The sequence below is a fragment of the Leptinotarsa decemlineata genome, unplaced genomic scaffold (genome assembly GCF_025532065.1).
Source record: "Leptinotarsa decemlineata unplaced genomic scaffold, Ldec_3_MD MMD2_P_RNA_scaffold_11, whole genome shotgun sequence".
Lineage (NCBI taxonomy): Eukaryota > Metazoa > Arthropoda > Insecta > Coleoptera > Chrysomelidae > Leptinotarsa > Leptinotarsa decemlineata.
Genome location: NW_027412525.1, coordinates 3,702,325 through 3,717,255, shown reverse-complemented (window position 1 = coordinate 3,717,255; position 14,931 = coordinate 3,702,325). Strand labels below are relative to the sequence as shown.

General features: G+C 33.2%; 2 protein-coding genes across 4 annotated transcripts in view; both read right to left on the bottom strand.

Moving 5' to 3' along the window:
• The window catches only part of LOC111507417 (serine/threonine-protein phosphatase 4 regulatory subunit 1), a 369,931-nt gene that overhangs the window by 151,444 nt on the left and 203,556 nt on the right, over positions 1 to 14,931 (bottom strand). The window lies entirely within an intron of this gene.
• LOC141480092 (uncharacterized) lies at positions 2,052 to 5,314 on the bottom strand. Its single transcript, XM_074169883.1, has 2 exons — positions 5,111 to 5,314; positions 2,052 to 5,050 (listed from the first exon to the last, which is right to left on the bottom strand). Exon 2 carries the CDS (start codon positions 4,906 to 4,908, stop codon positions 3,583 to 3,585), a length of 1,326 nt encoding a protein of 441 aa, XP_074025984.1. The 5' UTR covers positions 4,909 to 5,050; positions 5,111 to 5,314; the 3' UTR covers positions 2,052 to 3,582.

Here is a 14,931-nt window from a genome sequence, read left to right as displayed (position 1 = left end):
ATAGCAATGGACCGAGGGAGTCTTGTTGACTCACCCTGTATATGTGTATCTTGCATGTGTACCTTTCGTTGGTAGAAATGCTATTCAAATATCTATGGTGGTGGTGTTCATTGAATAGTGGTCAACTTTGAGCATTGAATGCAGGTAGGTGAGGATTCCAAGAATTTGCTTTGGGGATTTTTGGAATTTTTTCACAAAAAAATGAAGATTTTGAAAAACTGGATTGGCAACCTTGCATGCCGGCAATGACCAAGGAGTGCCTGGCGCGATATACTGAGACTAAGCTTGTTCGTTTGTTTGATGTGTTTGTGTGTGTACAATGTGTGAGAGTGAAGCGGGAAATGCATTCATGCCACACGGTCCAGTCCTTCCAGGAATTGACTTCCACCGCGTCCCTCTCACCCCCGCGTTCAAGATCATTGCAGGGCCGGAGTTGAAAAGGAAATAGACGAAGGGCGCGCTTAGGTTTTTGTTTTAGACTAGCTATTCGATGGTGTTTCAAAGATTTCGATTATTAATAATTGAATTATTTCAACGGGCCAACTAATTTACAATGTACTTTGAAAACATTATAGATTTTCAACAGACTGAAAGATGATCAGGATGAATTGAAAATGTTCCCGATTAGAAGATGATGTGCTGATTTCAAAATCCTACAAATTGTCTAATTTTGACCATAAAGTTCTACAAAAAATCCAGGAATTGACTTCCACCGCGTCCCTCTCACCCCCTCGTCAAAGTTTGATAGTGAGATGATTGCAGGGCCGGAGTTGAAACAGAAATAGACGATTGGCGCACCCTGGGGGTAGCTAAGTGATGGTTTTTAGAGATTTCGATTATTAATTTAATTATAAATTTATGGGAAACAGTATTCATGTTCAATATGCTCAGGTGACTTAAAAATATTTCATTTGAATTATCGCAGTCTCAATTTTTATGGCGTTATCATGTCATATAAACATGGAAATCCATCATATTTTAAACTAAAGGACTTCGTACTATTCTATAATGAGGGTCAGCTTAATGAAAATGATAGCGACATTACTTTCATTAAACACAACCTACACTTTACAGCCGATGATGAAATTGAAGTAATTAGAATTCTAGTTTCGAATGAGATGGAAATATCCATTACAGCCATTTATCGCTCTCCTAGAACGTGTCCGAAACTCATTAATTCTGATATAACAAAATTTAGAACAAAAAGAGCAAAATGATGTTGATGTTGGTGACCTTAATATAAACCTGTTGGATGATAATTCAATATCACCTGTAATAATATTAAAATCAAAATCAAATACTTGTTCCAAGTATTTCGTTAGATGAGAATTAAAAAATTTCGGAGACGTTCCAGGAGACCAATAAATGGCTGTAATGGATATCTTTATCTCAACCGAAACTAACATTCTAGAGTAGGGCCTAGAGGATGACTGTACGACCAGCTGTCGAAAGCGCTCGCAGATAATTAAACAGAAGTTATAAATATATATATATATATATATATATATATATATATATATATATATATATATATATATATATATTCGTTTTCCGATGGCAGTTCAGGTTAGCTTCCCAAATTTCTGCTACCGCAGTTGTCGGTTGATTGGTCAAACCACCAACACTGACATAAAAACTTGGCAAGTTGACTTGGGTGTCACACCAATAGGTGGTTCCACTTATGTTTCGCTTGCGTTTACGTTTACGCAGCTATTTTTATCAAGTACTTTCTTGGTTTTTCTCATTTTGTCTTCAATCGAAGACCGCCTACCCGGTACTGACGATGCCCAATGGGCATCGTATATATATATATATATATATATATATATATATATATATATATATATATATATATATATATATATATATATATATATATATATATATATATATATATATATATATGTTAACTCGAAGATTCTCACGGATAAAGTATGATGAGCTGTTTTCTCGGGTTTCGCTCCGTGTTCACGGAGCGAAACCCGAGAAAACAGCTCATCATATATATATATATATATATATATATATATATATATATATATATATATATATATATATATATATATATATATATATATATATATAAATTGGATAATGTTAGCGACTGGAGAAATGTATGGTAAAATGGATTAACAGGGTCTCTCAGTCAAAAAATCAAAAATCAAACTCTGCTTTACTTTGCCAAGCTTTCGCTTCTAATGGGAAGCTTCTTCAGGGCCTATAATTTAATGATTTTTGAATATTTTCGCCTTTGAATAATATTACAAATCATACTTACAGTAAAAATGAGTGAAAAACAATAAATTGAAGATAGAATTGACATAAAAGTTAACATGTATACGATTTTTTTTGTGGGTTTGACAAATGTCATACCTTCACATAAATGTCATTTTTCAATGGGTATGATAATTTGATAATTTTTTACTGTAATGAAAGAGTTATTGATTGATACATCTTTCATTATTATTATGTTTTTGATGTAGTTCTAGTAAATTACTATATATACTGCTGAGATTATCAATGTCAGTTTTCTTATTCATACAATCAGAAGACTTATTAATTTCCACCATTTCAAGAAAAAGGCGTTTGGAAATATTTTTTTCCGTATGTAAAACTTTGATATTAGAGAAATTTGGTTTATGACCTGTTTCTATAGAGTGTTGTGCTAATGCACATGATTTTTTATTGAGCTTTATATCACTTTTATGTGAAGTTATTCTATCATTAAGAATTCTAGATGTTGTTCCAATATAATTCAAGTTACAATTATTACAAGGAATGTTATAAATCACATTTGACTTTTTTGTTGTATCAGTTTTATCTTTCAATTTAGTATTCAAATTCTTTATAGTTTTAATATTTTTTTGGCATATTTTGATATTTTGTTCATTATGAAAAAGTTTTATGATATTTGAAGATAAATTTCCAAGGTCAGGTATAGATTTATAAGAAATATTGATAGGTGAACTATCATTACATACATTTCTGTTAATTACATCAGAATTTGTATTACTGCCAGTATTGAAAATTATTTTATTAAGAAGTTTTCTGGGATAAGAATTATCGATCAGCATGTCTCTAAGAAGTCTGAGATTTTTTTGCTTGAGGGAAGGGTGTACTAATTTTTCTATTCTTTTTTTTAAACAGAGTATTAAATTAATTTTAACTGATTTTTTGTGAAAGGAATAGTAATTGATATATCTTCCTGAATTAGTAGGTTTGACATACCAATCTGTAATCAAGGAATTATCAGTTTTACGAATAACTCTTGTATCAAGAAAAGGAAGGGTCTGATTATTTTCTATTTCGATAGTGAATTGTAACTTCTTATCATATCTATTGACAACATCAAGAATTTCATTAGATTTGTCATAAGGTATTGCACAGATGACATCGTCAACATATTTCTTTAAAAAGGGAATTTCAAAACTCAATTTGGGAAGTATGTTTTCAAAAAGATCGTCCATTACGTATTGAGCTATAATAGGAGAAATAGTAGCTCCCATTGGTGTACCAAGAATTTGTTTATAGTATTTACCTTCGAAAGAGAAATAACTTGAGTTGAAGATGAAACCAATTATTTCAATAATTTTTTTTTTGGTTTATTGAACATTTTTTATTTATATCATTCCATCTTTTGATAATACTTTTCTCCACTAGATTCATAGGTATATTGCTAAAAAGTGAAATCACATCAAGGCTGATCAGAATATAACCAGGGGGTAGTGATTTTTCATTTATGAAATTGGAAAAATCGAAAGAATCCTTAATATAGAATTCATTTTCATCAGTGAGAATTTTAGTGATCATTTGAGCAATTTTGCTATTTGGAGCATCAATGGAGGAAATAATTGGTCTCAGTTTTAAATCAGGTTTATGTATTTTAGAGAGTCCATAATATTTGGGTGATATGGAATTATAAATCATGTAAGTTTTTGCTTCATCTTCTGATATCATTTCAGATTTTTTCAAATCCGTAATGATTTTATTTGCTTTTTGTTGTATTGTTGAAACGGGATCTCTATTAAGTTCAACATAAGATTCACTATCATTGATAATCTCAAGAGATTTCTCAATATAATCAGATTTCTTCATAATAACTGTCACGTTACCTTTATCAGATCTTGTAAGAATCAATTCTGGATGATTCTTCAAAAATGTTTTTGTTTTTTCAAATAGGAAATTGAGATAATTTTTATTATCATGAGGTTTTTGGAAAAAGTTAGTTACGATATTTGTTATCTTCGCTCTGAAAAGATTCTTTTTGCTATCACAAAACCCAGTTATCAAATTTTCAATATCTGAGAGTAAATTTGGTATATTCACCTCTGTGGTAGTTGGTGGCAAGCTGAAATTGAATCCTAAGGCGAGAAAATGTTTTATATCTTCTGGTATAATGATATCTGATAAATTTTTTATCCAATTTTCTTTAGTTTTGATATCTGATTTTGAATTCATTTTGAGTATATTGAGTTTATCGATATTTTTCTTTTTTATGTCATTGAAAATTTTATTGTATTTGATAGTTTGTCTCTTTTCAAATTCTAGCCAAATATTGATAGGAATTGATTCTGTAACAAATTTTGTTTGTTTGTTCGAAATGTTCTCTAAATTTTTTAAATCATTATGGGTGATTTTAATTTCAAGATTCAATATTTTTTTCTTCAAGTTGTCATTGAAATTATGAATGTCATAAGAATTTTTCCCATTTGTAGAGTTGAAAAGGATATTTAAATTTTTGGTATTATTTTCTATATGTGAAGGTACCACATTGTTTTTTCTGCATTGAAGGAGGAAAATTCTTCTGTTCCGATAAGATGCTAGTTTCTTGTTTGTATTATTCCATTCCTTCATTGCTCTGCTGATCTGGAAACCGTAGTTGTGTTCGATCTCTTCGAAGAACCCCATTGTTATTTGAATTGGATAATGTTAGCGACTGGAGAAATGTATGGTAAAATGGATTAACAGGGTCTCTCAGTCAAAAAATCAAAAATCAAACTCTGCTTTACTTTGCCAAGCTTTCGCTTCTAATGGGAAGCTTCTTCAGGGCCTATAATTTAATGATTTTTGAATATTTTCGCCTTTGAATAATATTACAAATCACACTTACAGTAAAAATGAGTGAAAAACAATAAATTGAAGATAGAATTGACATAAAAGTTAACATGTATACGATTTTTTTTGTGGGTTTGACAAATGTCATACCTTCACATAAATGTCATTTTTCAATGGGTATGATGATTTGATAATTTTTTACTGTAATGAAAGAGTTATTGATTGATACATCTTTCATTATTATTATGTTTTTGATGTAGTATATATAGTAATTTACTAGAACTACATCAAAAACATAATAATAATGAAAGATGTATCAATCAATAACTCTTTCATTACAGTAAAAAATTATCAAATCATCATACCCATTGAAAAATGACATTTATGTGAAGGTATGACATTTGTCAAACCCACAAAAAAAATCGTATACATGTTAACTTTTATGTCAATTCTATCTTCAATTTATTGTTTTTCACTCATTTTTACTGTAAGTATGATTTGTAATATTATTCAAAGGCGAAAATATTCAAAAATCATTAAATTATAGGCCCTGAAGAAGCTTCCCATTAGAAGCGAAAGCTTGGCAAAGTAAAGCAGAGTTTGATTTTTGATTTTTTGACTGAGAGACCCTGTTAATCCATTTTACCATATATATATATATATATATATATATATATATATATATATATATATATATATATATATATATATATATGGCAAATAATTCATATATATATATATATATATATATATATATATATATATATATATATATATATAGTAATAATAGATCAGTAATAATAGACAGCCCTTAGTGACCTGATTTTCTGAATTTTGTTTACCTGAGACAATGTGAGTATGCTAATCTGAAAACCGGCAAGTACATAGAACCAGGTCAATTTGGTATGTTTATAGATTTCCAAAGATTCCAAATAACTGAGTTTTCAACCTTTGCTTAAATAGTGCAAAATTTCCGTATCGTTTAGATTCGGAAACTTGTGGTTGCATTCCAAGGAATGATTTCAAAACGTCGAATCATTTTTACCTAGTCTGAAGGACCTTTCATGTTCAGCATATCGTTTTGAGAAATTTTGCGGCCACACTGTCCCACACTATTACACTTCGACACAGAATATCGGAACTATGCAGAAGCGAAAGTAAAGTCACATTGCTCGAACGCAGCCGCTATTTAATATGATTGATACTTGTCACTGTCACTGTAATCAACCCTATTTATAAATGTTTACGTCTTTACCGAAGCACTAAGTAGGGAAATTTAGTTGTCTTGATTACTTCACTTATTTTTTAACAATACTTCTGAAATGGCATCGAAGTGCTAGTTACTGTGTGTGTTTATCGTGGGTGTTCTTCCAGACATAACCAAGAAGGAATTAGTTTGTTTTCCTCTCCGAAAGATCCAGTGAGATATATATCAAGTGTATAAATGAAATGGCTTTTGTTCTGAACCACATATTCTCTTGAGAATCAGTGACACTGAATGGTACTATAAAAGAGACATAGTTTTTTGCATTTTTTTGAACTGTTCGTTTGACGTAAGATTTTATATTTGGTTTTGATTGTCATTTTGAGTCTAGTATTTTCGAAAAATGTATTGCTTGAGCATTCATTCTTTCAGACCTGAGAAAGTATGTAATAGAGTAGAGGTGTTTGTAATAAAACGTGGACACTTGACATAAATTTCATCAACTTTGTGAAAAACATTTTAAAGAAAAATATATATTCAAAGGAGAAACACGGAAACCTTAATTTGCTCAAGTTGTTCCAACATTATTTACGCACACTTTGAAACGAGAACAAACAGTACATAAGGAATCTGCAGAACCAAACAGAAATATGATTATTCTGTAGATAGAAAATCAGTTTAGTTCTTTTTGGAAACCACAAAATTCTCAGGTATTACCATTGTTTCTCCACTGAAAGAACTAACTTCCACTCAGTGCTCTTCTGTCATTCAAAGTACAGTTACATTCCAAATATTTTATCACTCTGAGTAAAAAATATTTTAATTGAAGGTTCAAGCGGTACTCAGTACTCGGATACTGCCGATAGGAGTTCCTTGGATGATTTGTTATGTCAGACCAAAATCTCTTCACCACTGCTGTCTCCCTTGATTTCGACACAGGTACTAGCTACTTTGAGCTCTAGATCTCTTCGAAAAGTGAAGTTGAGGAGGAAAATCAAGGCTTTAAAATCATAAATGAAAAATGTGTATCCGTGAAGTGTTGGATTATAACCATAAATGAAGTCAATGCAAAGTTATGAGACAAATTGTTATTGGCAGATTTTGAATATTTGCAAACTAGAAGTGTAAATTCAGATTGTGTTGAAAATGTCTTTGAAAGTATTAGACAGTAAGTAGGCAACAATATAAATCCAACACCATTACAATTCGAGAGGGCATTCAGAAAACTTTTTCGCAAAAATTATTTACATTCAAGTCATATGAATTGTGTAGACGATCACGATAAACTGTTATTGAATTTGAAAGGAACAGATGTAATTGTTTCTGAGAGATAATGAAAATTTTCCAAAGCAATATCACCTCAAGATTACGAGTATGGAACAGAAAATATAACAACACAAAATGCAATTAATTATGTGTGTGGCTATTTGACCAAAAAAACTCCCAACGTTTATACAGAGTTTTCCAAAGAATGTGAAGAATTGGAGTAATATTATTCACGTATTCTAAAGCTTATGATTGCGATGAAAGTATGGTATGGTGGGCTGAGGGTTCCTAGTGAGTCACTTGTTAATTATATTTATGAATTAGAGACACGTTTGATAAAATTAGTTGTGCTCCTGGAATTTCTCATTCATACTTCAACACTTTAGACAATATAGAATTTTTCCACCATTGCTCTGAATTTCCCTATTCATTCTGATGAAAGAAAATTGACTATTCTATCACATTTATAAATATACTATATTTTCAAGTCATCTGAGCATATTGAACATGAATACTGTTTCCCATAAATAATTCAAATCTCTGATACTAAATATAAATTCACCTACCATGAATTCAAGGGCATGTAAAAACAGTGATGAAAAATATTGTTTCATGGGCGCGCCTTTTTCCCCTGCAGCTGGCGCCCCAGTTGGAATATTCTAAAATATTTTCTTATGACATCTACAATATATAACGAACCTACATACAAAATTTCAACCTCCGAAAATATAGCGGTACGGAGAAACAGTGAGGGAAAGGTAATTTTCATGATGAACGCTCCCCCCCCCCCCTTTCACCCCCACGGAGGGCGCCCCAGTTGGAATATTTGAAAATAATGTCTTAGTGCGCATCGAAGACCTAAGAAGCATCTATATACCAAATTAAAGCTTCCTAGGACGTATAGTTCAAGTAAAAGATGTAGTGCCCGTGATAACCGTGACGCTTTTTTGTGTTTTTTAAGGATAAAACACAAGCACTACAGGAAAATTCTCAAGGCGCTCTTAGAGCGGTGCCTGTGCGAAAGTAGTGATTCACATTGTATTTGAATCGCTGGAGATAAAATCCATTTATTCCACAAAAACGCAGTTCTCCAAATGAAGGAGTTATTGAACAGTGAAGTTCGAGGTGTACTGAGTTGAACCTCAAAACGAGGAAGAGCCACAGTCGGTCGCGTATTTCTGATATGTACGGCTCTTGGTAGAATCAAATGTGCCAAGTCACTTGAACACTTCCCGTGAAAGTATCTATAGAAGAGAGACAAATCCCCAACCGTTCTTCTGTGTTCCAGACTATCAAGGTTGCAAGTGATGTTCGCATCTCTAATCAGGAGGATGGCTCTTTTCTGGATGGAATCCTGCAGCTTCAGGATTTGCTTAGGGGCGGAGCTGCATACACGAGAACAGTATTCCAAAAAGGTCTGATCTGAGCTTTATAAAGCATCAACAGTTGCTGAGGTGTGTACAGTTTTCTGGTTCGGAACAGTGTTCCAAGCTTCTCAGAAGCAGCTTTTGCAATTCCAGCGGCATGATTGTGCCAAACCATATTTATATCCATTTTAACCCCCAACAAACTTATCGAAGCAGAAAACGGAATTGTCTGTCCTGACATTATTATATAAGCATTGCGGATGTAACCTACTAAATGACCAAAGTGACCTGGTCTACTCGTCGATTTTCAGATTAGCATACCCACATCGTCACAGGCAAACAAAATTCAAGAAATAAAGTCATTAAAGACCCGTCTGTTATTACAGACTGTGATGTGTATAAGGGTGTATATACATTGTTAGTCGTTTCAGTTTATTTTATTCACTTGAAAATGTCCTTGTAGGACGAAAATGCAGTAACGTTAGTTACAAATACAAGTGGTATAAAAACATAAAAAATTCAGTTATCATTTTTTATAAAGGAAAATTTCATTGAAGTGTCACGTTTGTCATGGTGCGCCATCAGTACCAGAAGCATTGTTTATGATGAACTGTTTCGTTCGATGGGAATATAATATTAGGCATTACAAATTTTATGGGGGAAATAATGTATTGAACTTTTTTCAGAAAATGAACCACGGAGAGAGCAAAAATGTTATAGAATTGGCCGATACTTGACGAAAATCCAATACGAATTCAAGTAAAACTTTATTGTGACTTTCGCTGGACATTTTACAAATCCGCAACACGTTGTTTCATCAAACATAGCCTACTCAGACGTGTTCATACGACATGAACACGCCTAACGAAGCTATTATTGTATAGTGAAACACGTGTTGTATTCATAGAGTATGAACAACACGCCGAAAGAAGCTACTGTAGTGTGGCGGTTTTGAAAACTGTTCAGTGAAAATATAACAATAAAAGTGTTACTTTAATATGGGATGCAGATTGTTTCTAAGTAAATTTTCTTCTTCTATTGATGTTGCTATTGAACCATCTGCTTGCGTTAGCAGCGACATTGTGGTCTTGATGAAATGTTGATTGATTTAGCCACTGCCTTGAAAGATCCGAGTCTGTTGGGATTACCAGGCAGTTTATTCCTAATTCTTCAGTTGTGTAATTCTTTACTTGGATAGAATAGGCCAAAATTTGATGAAAGTTCAAATCAAAAACCTCTGATACAGTTTACTGTTACTTTACTATGAGAGGTTTACGAAACCGTGACACGTCTAGAGGAAGATTAGAGAAGGTTTATAATATAACGAGCGGTTTTTAAAACCTTTCGTTGGAAAAAATCACAGGAAACTATATCCGTAAGTTACAATTGCGCTGGGATTTTTGCGCCTCTGTCGGTATGTGTGACTTTTAGAGGTCACTGAAATGTCACTTTATTGAAAAATAATCTAATCATCCATGTGCCATTCAAAGGGGTAATGCCACATCGATATTGGGTACCATAAATCAAATTATGCAAATGCAAATATGAACAACGCAAAAATGGAGTAAGCAGATTGATCATTTCCCAATTGCCTCAGAAGATGCAGAGGAAAATTCACAAGTTCTGGAATTATATTTCTCTCAAAAATTCGAAAAAACCACCATGGATATATCTGATTCAGTTTCAAGCATGTGACAATATGCCTTGGGTACCGGTACCTTTGGTTGAGGCACATCACTGCTGGCCTTATCGAGGTAGTCGTTCATAGCGCAGCTGCGAGAGAGTAGTATTCGTGGGTATTTGGGAGACATTTCTGGCATTTGACGTTGTCGGTAAACTCAATGTGACACCCGTGCTTTCTGGTGATAACGAACGTAGATATTTGCCACTCGTTACCTGCAGGTATGTGATAGATAATTATTAATAGTTTGGCTGCTTGCTTGGTGGCTGGGTACTGCTAGGAATGCTAAATTTGTATCTTCTTCCAGGGTTGTCTCTTGTTGATGTACCTACACACTCTAAAATACATTGTGGTAACGTTTCCTCCAGTGGTTTTTGTTGCCGACTACGTCGCAGCCGAACCTATTTGCTTCCCCCTGAGCCCCCTTGAGTTTATTTTGTTGCAAGCAATTTAACTTCAAATTCCATATTCCGTTGGTCCAATGATGGAAAGAATCATCGCGTTCGTGATTACTGGAAATAAAGCAGCGGTGGCGGACATATCACCAACAGCTACAACACAATTAGATCAGTGATACATTCCTCAGTCAAAACCCTTGGGCTTAATGGGTTGAAAAATGTTGGCAACACCTGTTTCATGAACAGTGTTATCTAATGTTTATCAAATACGAGATGGTTACTGGAATATTTGAAAAAGAATGAGTACATGAAAGATATCAATACTGATATTTCTAGTACGGAGGGTGCTTTGATCAAAGCTTTCGCAGAATTTATCAAGGAATTGTGGTCAGAAGATTCATCTTTCTAGTACGGAGGGTGCTTTGATCAAAGCTTTCGCAGAATTTATCAAGGAATTGTGGTCAGAAGATTCATCTGATAGAGCAGTGAACACAGTCTCCCTAAAAAGTCAGATTCAGAGTTTTGCCCCTCAATTCATAGGTCATGCGCATCAAGACGCCCAGGAGTTCCTTCGTTATCTTTTAGAAGGTTTACATGATGACGTTAATAGAATTATTGAGAAACCTAAACCGACCTTAACGGAGATTAACGAAAAATTGAGCGACAGCGAAAAAGCACAAGATTCATAGTTGATTTATTTGAGTACCTACATGTAACTCTAAGATTGTAGATAATTTCGTTGGTCAATTAAAATCCACGATGGAGTGCACACATTGTGGACACTCATCTGTAACCTTTGACCCTTTCTGGAATTTGTCGCTCCCCATACCACAAAGAACTGGCCAATTGACTTTATCACAATGCTTGGATTTCTTTACAAGAGAGGAAACTTTGGATGACATGAAAAACTGACGTGTTCAAGTTACAAAGAAAGAATAAAATGCACAAAGTCTCTATCGATCCATAAGTTTCCCCGTATTTTAGTCATTCATTTTAAAAGATTTGATATTCTCTAACAGAAAGATTTAGAGGCAAGTTGAATGTTGCCATTGAATTTCCCCTAGATGGATTAGATATGCACAATTATGCAGCAGACAATGTGACTTCCTTGTCTGCTGCAATTTCGAATCACAGTGGGTCTACCTACAGCGGACATCATACATCATTCTGCAGACATCCTTATACTGGCATTTGCCACGAATACAATGATTCACACGTGTCATCAATTTCACCAAAATCGCTTGTGAGTGGAGATGCATACATCTTTCTTTATGAAAAGTTTATTTTTGAACTGTTGATTTAATGAATTATATGTTATTCACAATTTTACATAAGGTTACAATGACATTTTGAAAATACAATTTTAAAAATTTTTGATAATACAAAGTATTGTGTCATCGATGAAAGTCATGGGACATATTTACTCCTGAAAGTTTAAAAATCTATTTGATCTGGCAACTTCGAACTGGTTCAGTTTGGACCATCCGGTTCCCGCCATCGAATGGGCCATAACATCCGTTTCAAATATTTATTCAAAACAAGTAATGAAGACTCGATGAGGTAAGCTGATAAGAGAACATGTTGAAGATAACGATGAAGATAGAAATTTCCGAGAATTTGATAATGGTCGAACGTTATGTCTGAAAATAAACACTTTCTTTACGATTTCAATGTGTTTATTGGACTTAGATAAGAAATATGATGACATTCCCATTCATACTTACGCTCTTCGACTAAACAAATATTACATTACGAAATGAAATTATTTCAATTTCATAATTTTTTTTCATTCATTAATTTAATCGTATGGTTCGATATTTTCAAACGTTGAACTCATTTCGCAATATTTTTCATTCAAAATTTTAACTAAGCTGTCAACTACGTATTATAAATCGTGAGAGGTCGAAACTCTTGTCCACTTTATCTTTGGCATTAAAAAAGGAATCTAGATTGTTAGCAGACAAAGGTAATGAGTATGACCTGTGTTACACAAAACCTCAAATTTACGTTCAGATTAATATCTGATTGAACAATCAGAAATCAAGAAATTTGTAACTTTGGTAAATAGACGAGTTCGGGATTTTTCAGAAAAACAATTGAAAGTGGCAGTCAGGTCACATGCCAGGTTATCTAATTTCCTTTTCAATGCCAAAGATAAGGTGGACAAGTTAGAAAAATCTGGAGTTTATAAGCTTAAGTGTCCGGAGTGTAATAGAGTTTATGTGGGACAATGCGGACGAAATTTCCAAAAACGGTATGCTGAACATGAAAGGTCCTTCAGACTAGGTAAAAATGATTCGATGTTTTCAAACCATTCCTTGAAATACACCACAAGTTCCAGAATCTAAACGATACGGAAATTTTGCACTATGCAGGCAAGGGTTGGAAATTCAATTATTTGGAATCACTGAAAATTCATAAACATAAGCATTGCGGTTGTAACCTTCTAAATGACCAAATTGACCTGGTCTACTCGCCGATTTTCAGCGTTCGGTCCGGTGTGGACAAAGTATTTTCGTTAGATACAACAAAGTTTATAACAACATAGTTCATAAAGAAAATTCATTTTATTGTCTAAATTTACAAAAAAATATGAATATTACAGAAGTTTTATCCCAACAGAAAATAGTTATTTTAACACCTCGACACATGTTTCCATCACCAAGTGATCATCATCAAGAGGAAGATTGAACAGCTCTACTTCTCCATCTATATACGAAAAAATTTGGGAATCTTTCAAGGAAAGGAACAAAGCGATCAATATATAAAAGTCAACACTTTACGAAGATGTGTGGATATGCAAAGAAGTAACTTTCAGACACAAACTGAATAAAATAATGATAAAAAACTTTTAAAACATGCTTTTATTTAAGTGCCCTAAAAAGATCAAAATAAAAATTTCAAACCACATTAACTACATTCATTTTCGACTTTACAGAATTGAAATTATAATAAAAGCTTGTCGCCATAATTTCAATTTGTAATTGAAATTTTGTAATTAGTTAGGCACCTACTAAACTTGTAAGCAATTCATAATGTTTGTAATTAAATAAAAGTGCCGTGAATGCTTAAAATGTGGAACTTTAACCTTGAATACCTTCTTTGCACACATAGAATTTATAGGGTTTGAAATTAAAAATTTTATTTAAATTATACTGACTGAATATGTAGAGATTTCTTCTAGGTATCGCGACAAGCTTTTATTATAATTTCAATTTGTAAAGTCATAAATGAATGTGGTTAATGTGATTCAAAATTTTATTTTTATCTTTTTAGGGCACTTGAATAAAAGCTTGTTTTAAAAGTTTTTTATCATTATTTTATTTTATATTTTTTAGTTTCAATCGATAGTTATCGATCAATACGAAAGTCCATCTATAAAACGGAGAGTCCTTCAACAAAAAAACTTAAGGAACGGGGAAAACTATTATTAGGATAAACTATATTCTATATAAGTAGGTAGGCGTCATTATTACATGGCCGAGTCCCAGTTAATTTCAAACAGTGTTATTCTTCTATCTATTCTATTGATGTGACCCTAATGAAAGCCACGTACGCTTAGCCGGCAGCGAACAACTTTGAACCGAAGTATACAACAGCGTGATCAACCCGTACTACCCTGCATTTTGTGAACTGTACAAGCCCAGCATGAAACAATTGGCAACAATCTACGTTCAGCTGTACCATGGCTGAATTTAGCTGGAAATTGCACAGATTTCGGTTGAATAACGTGGATCCCATCTTTGCCGAAGTCGATACGGACTGATGGAATGTCCGTGTCATACATTTGTATGTGCTCTCCGGAAACAGGGCCATATATTTTCTATTATATGACCGATATCACCAGTCACTAGACCCTTAGACACATCAACATTGTATCGCAACATCACCTTGGCCCCCACAAATATTTCCAACTCTTTAGGCAACCCCCAGTCTTATTTATATCAGATTTAATTTTTT

Coding starts and splice junctions, on each gene's coding strand:
- LOC141480092 (XM_074169883.1), bottom strand. CDS start 4,908: ATGGGGTTCTTCGAAGAGATCGAACACAACTACGGTTTCCAGATCAGC.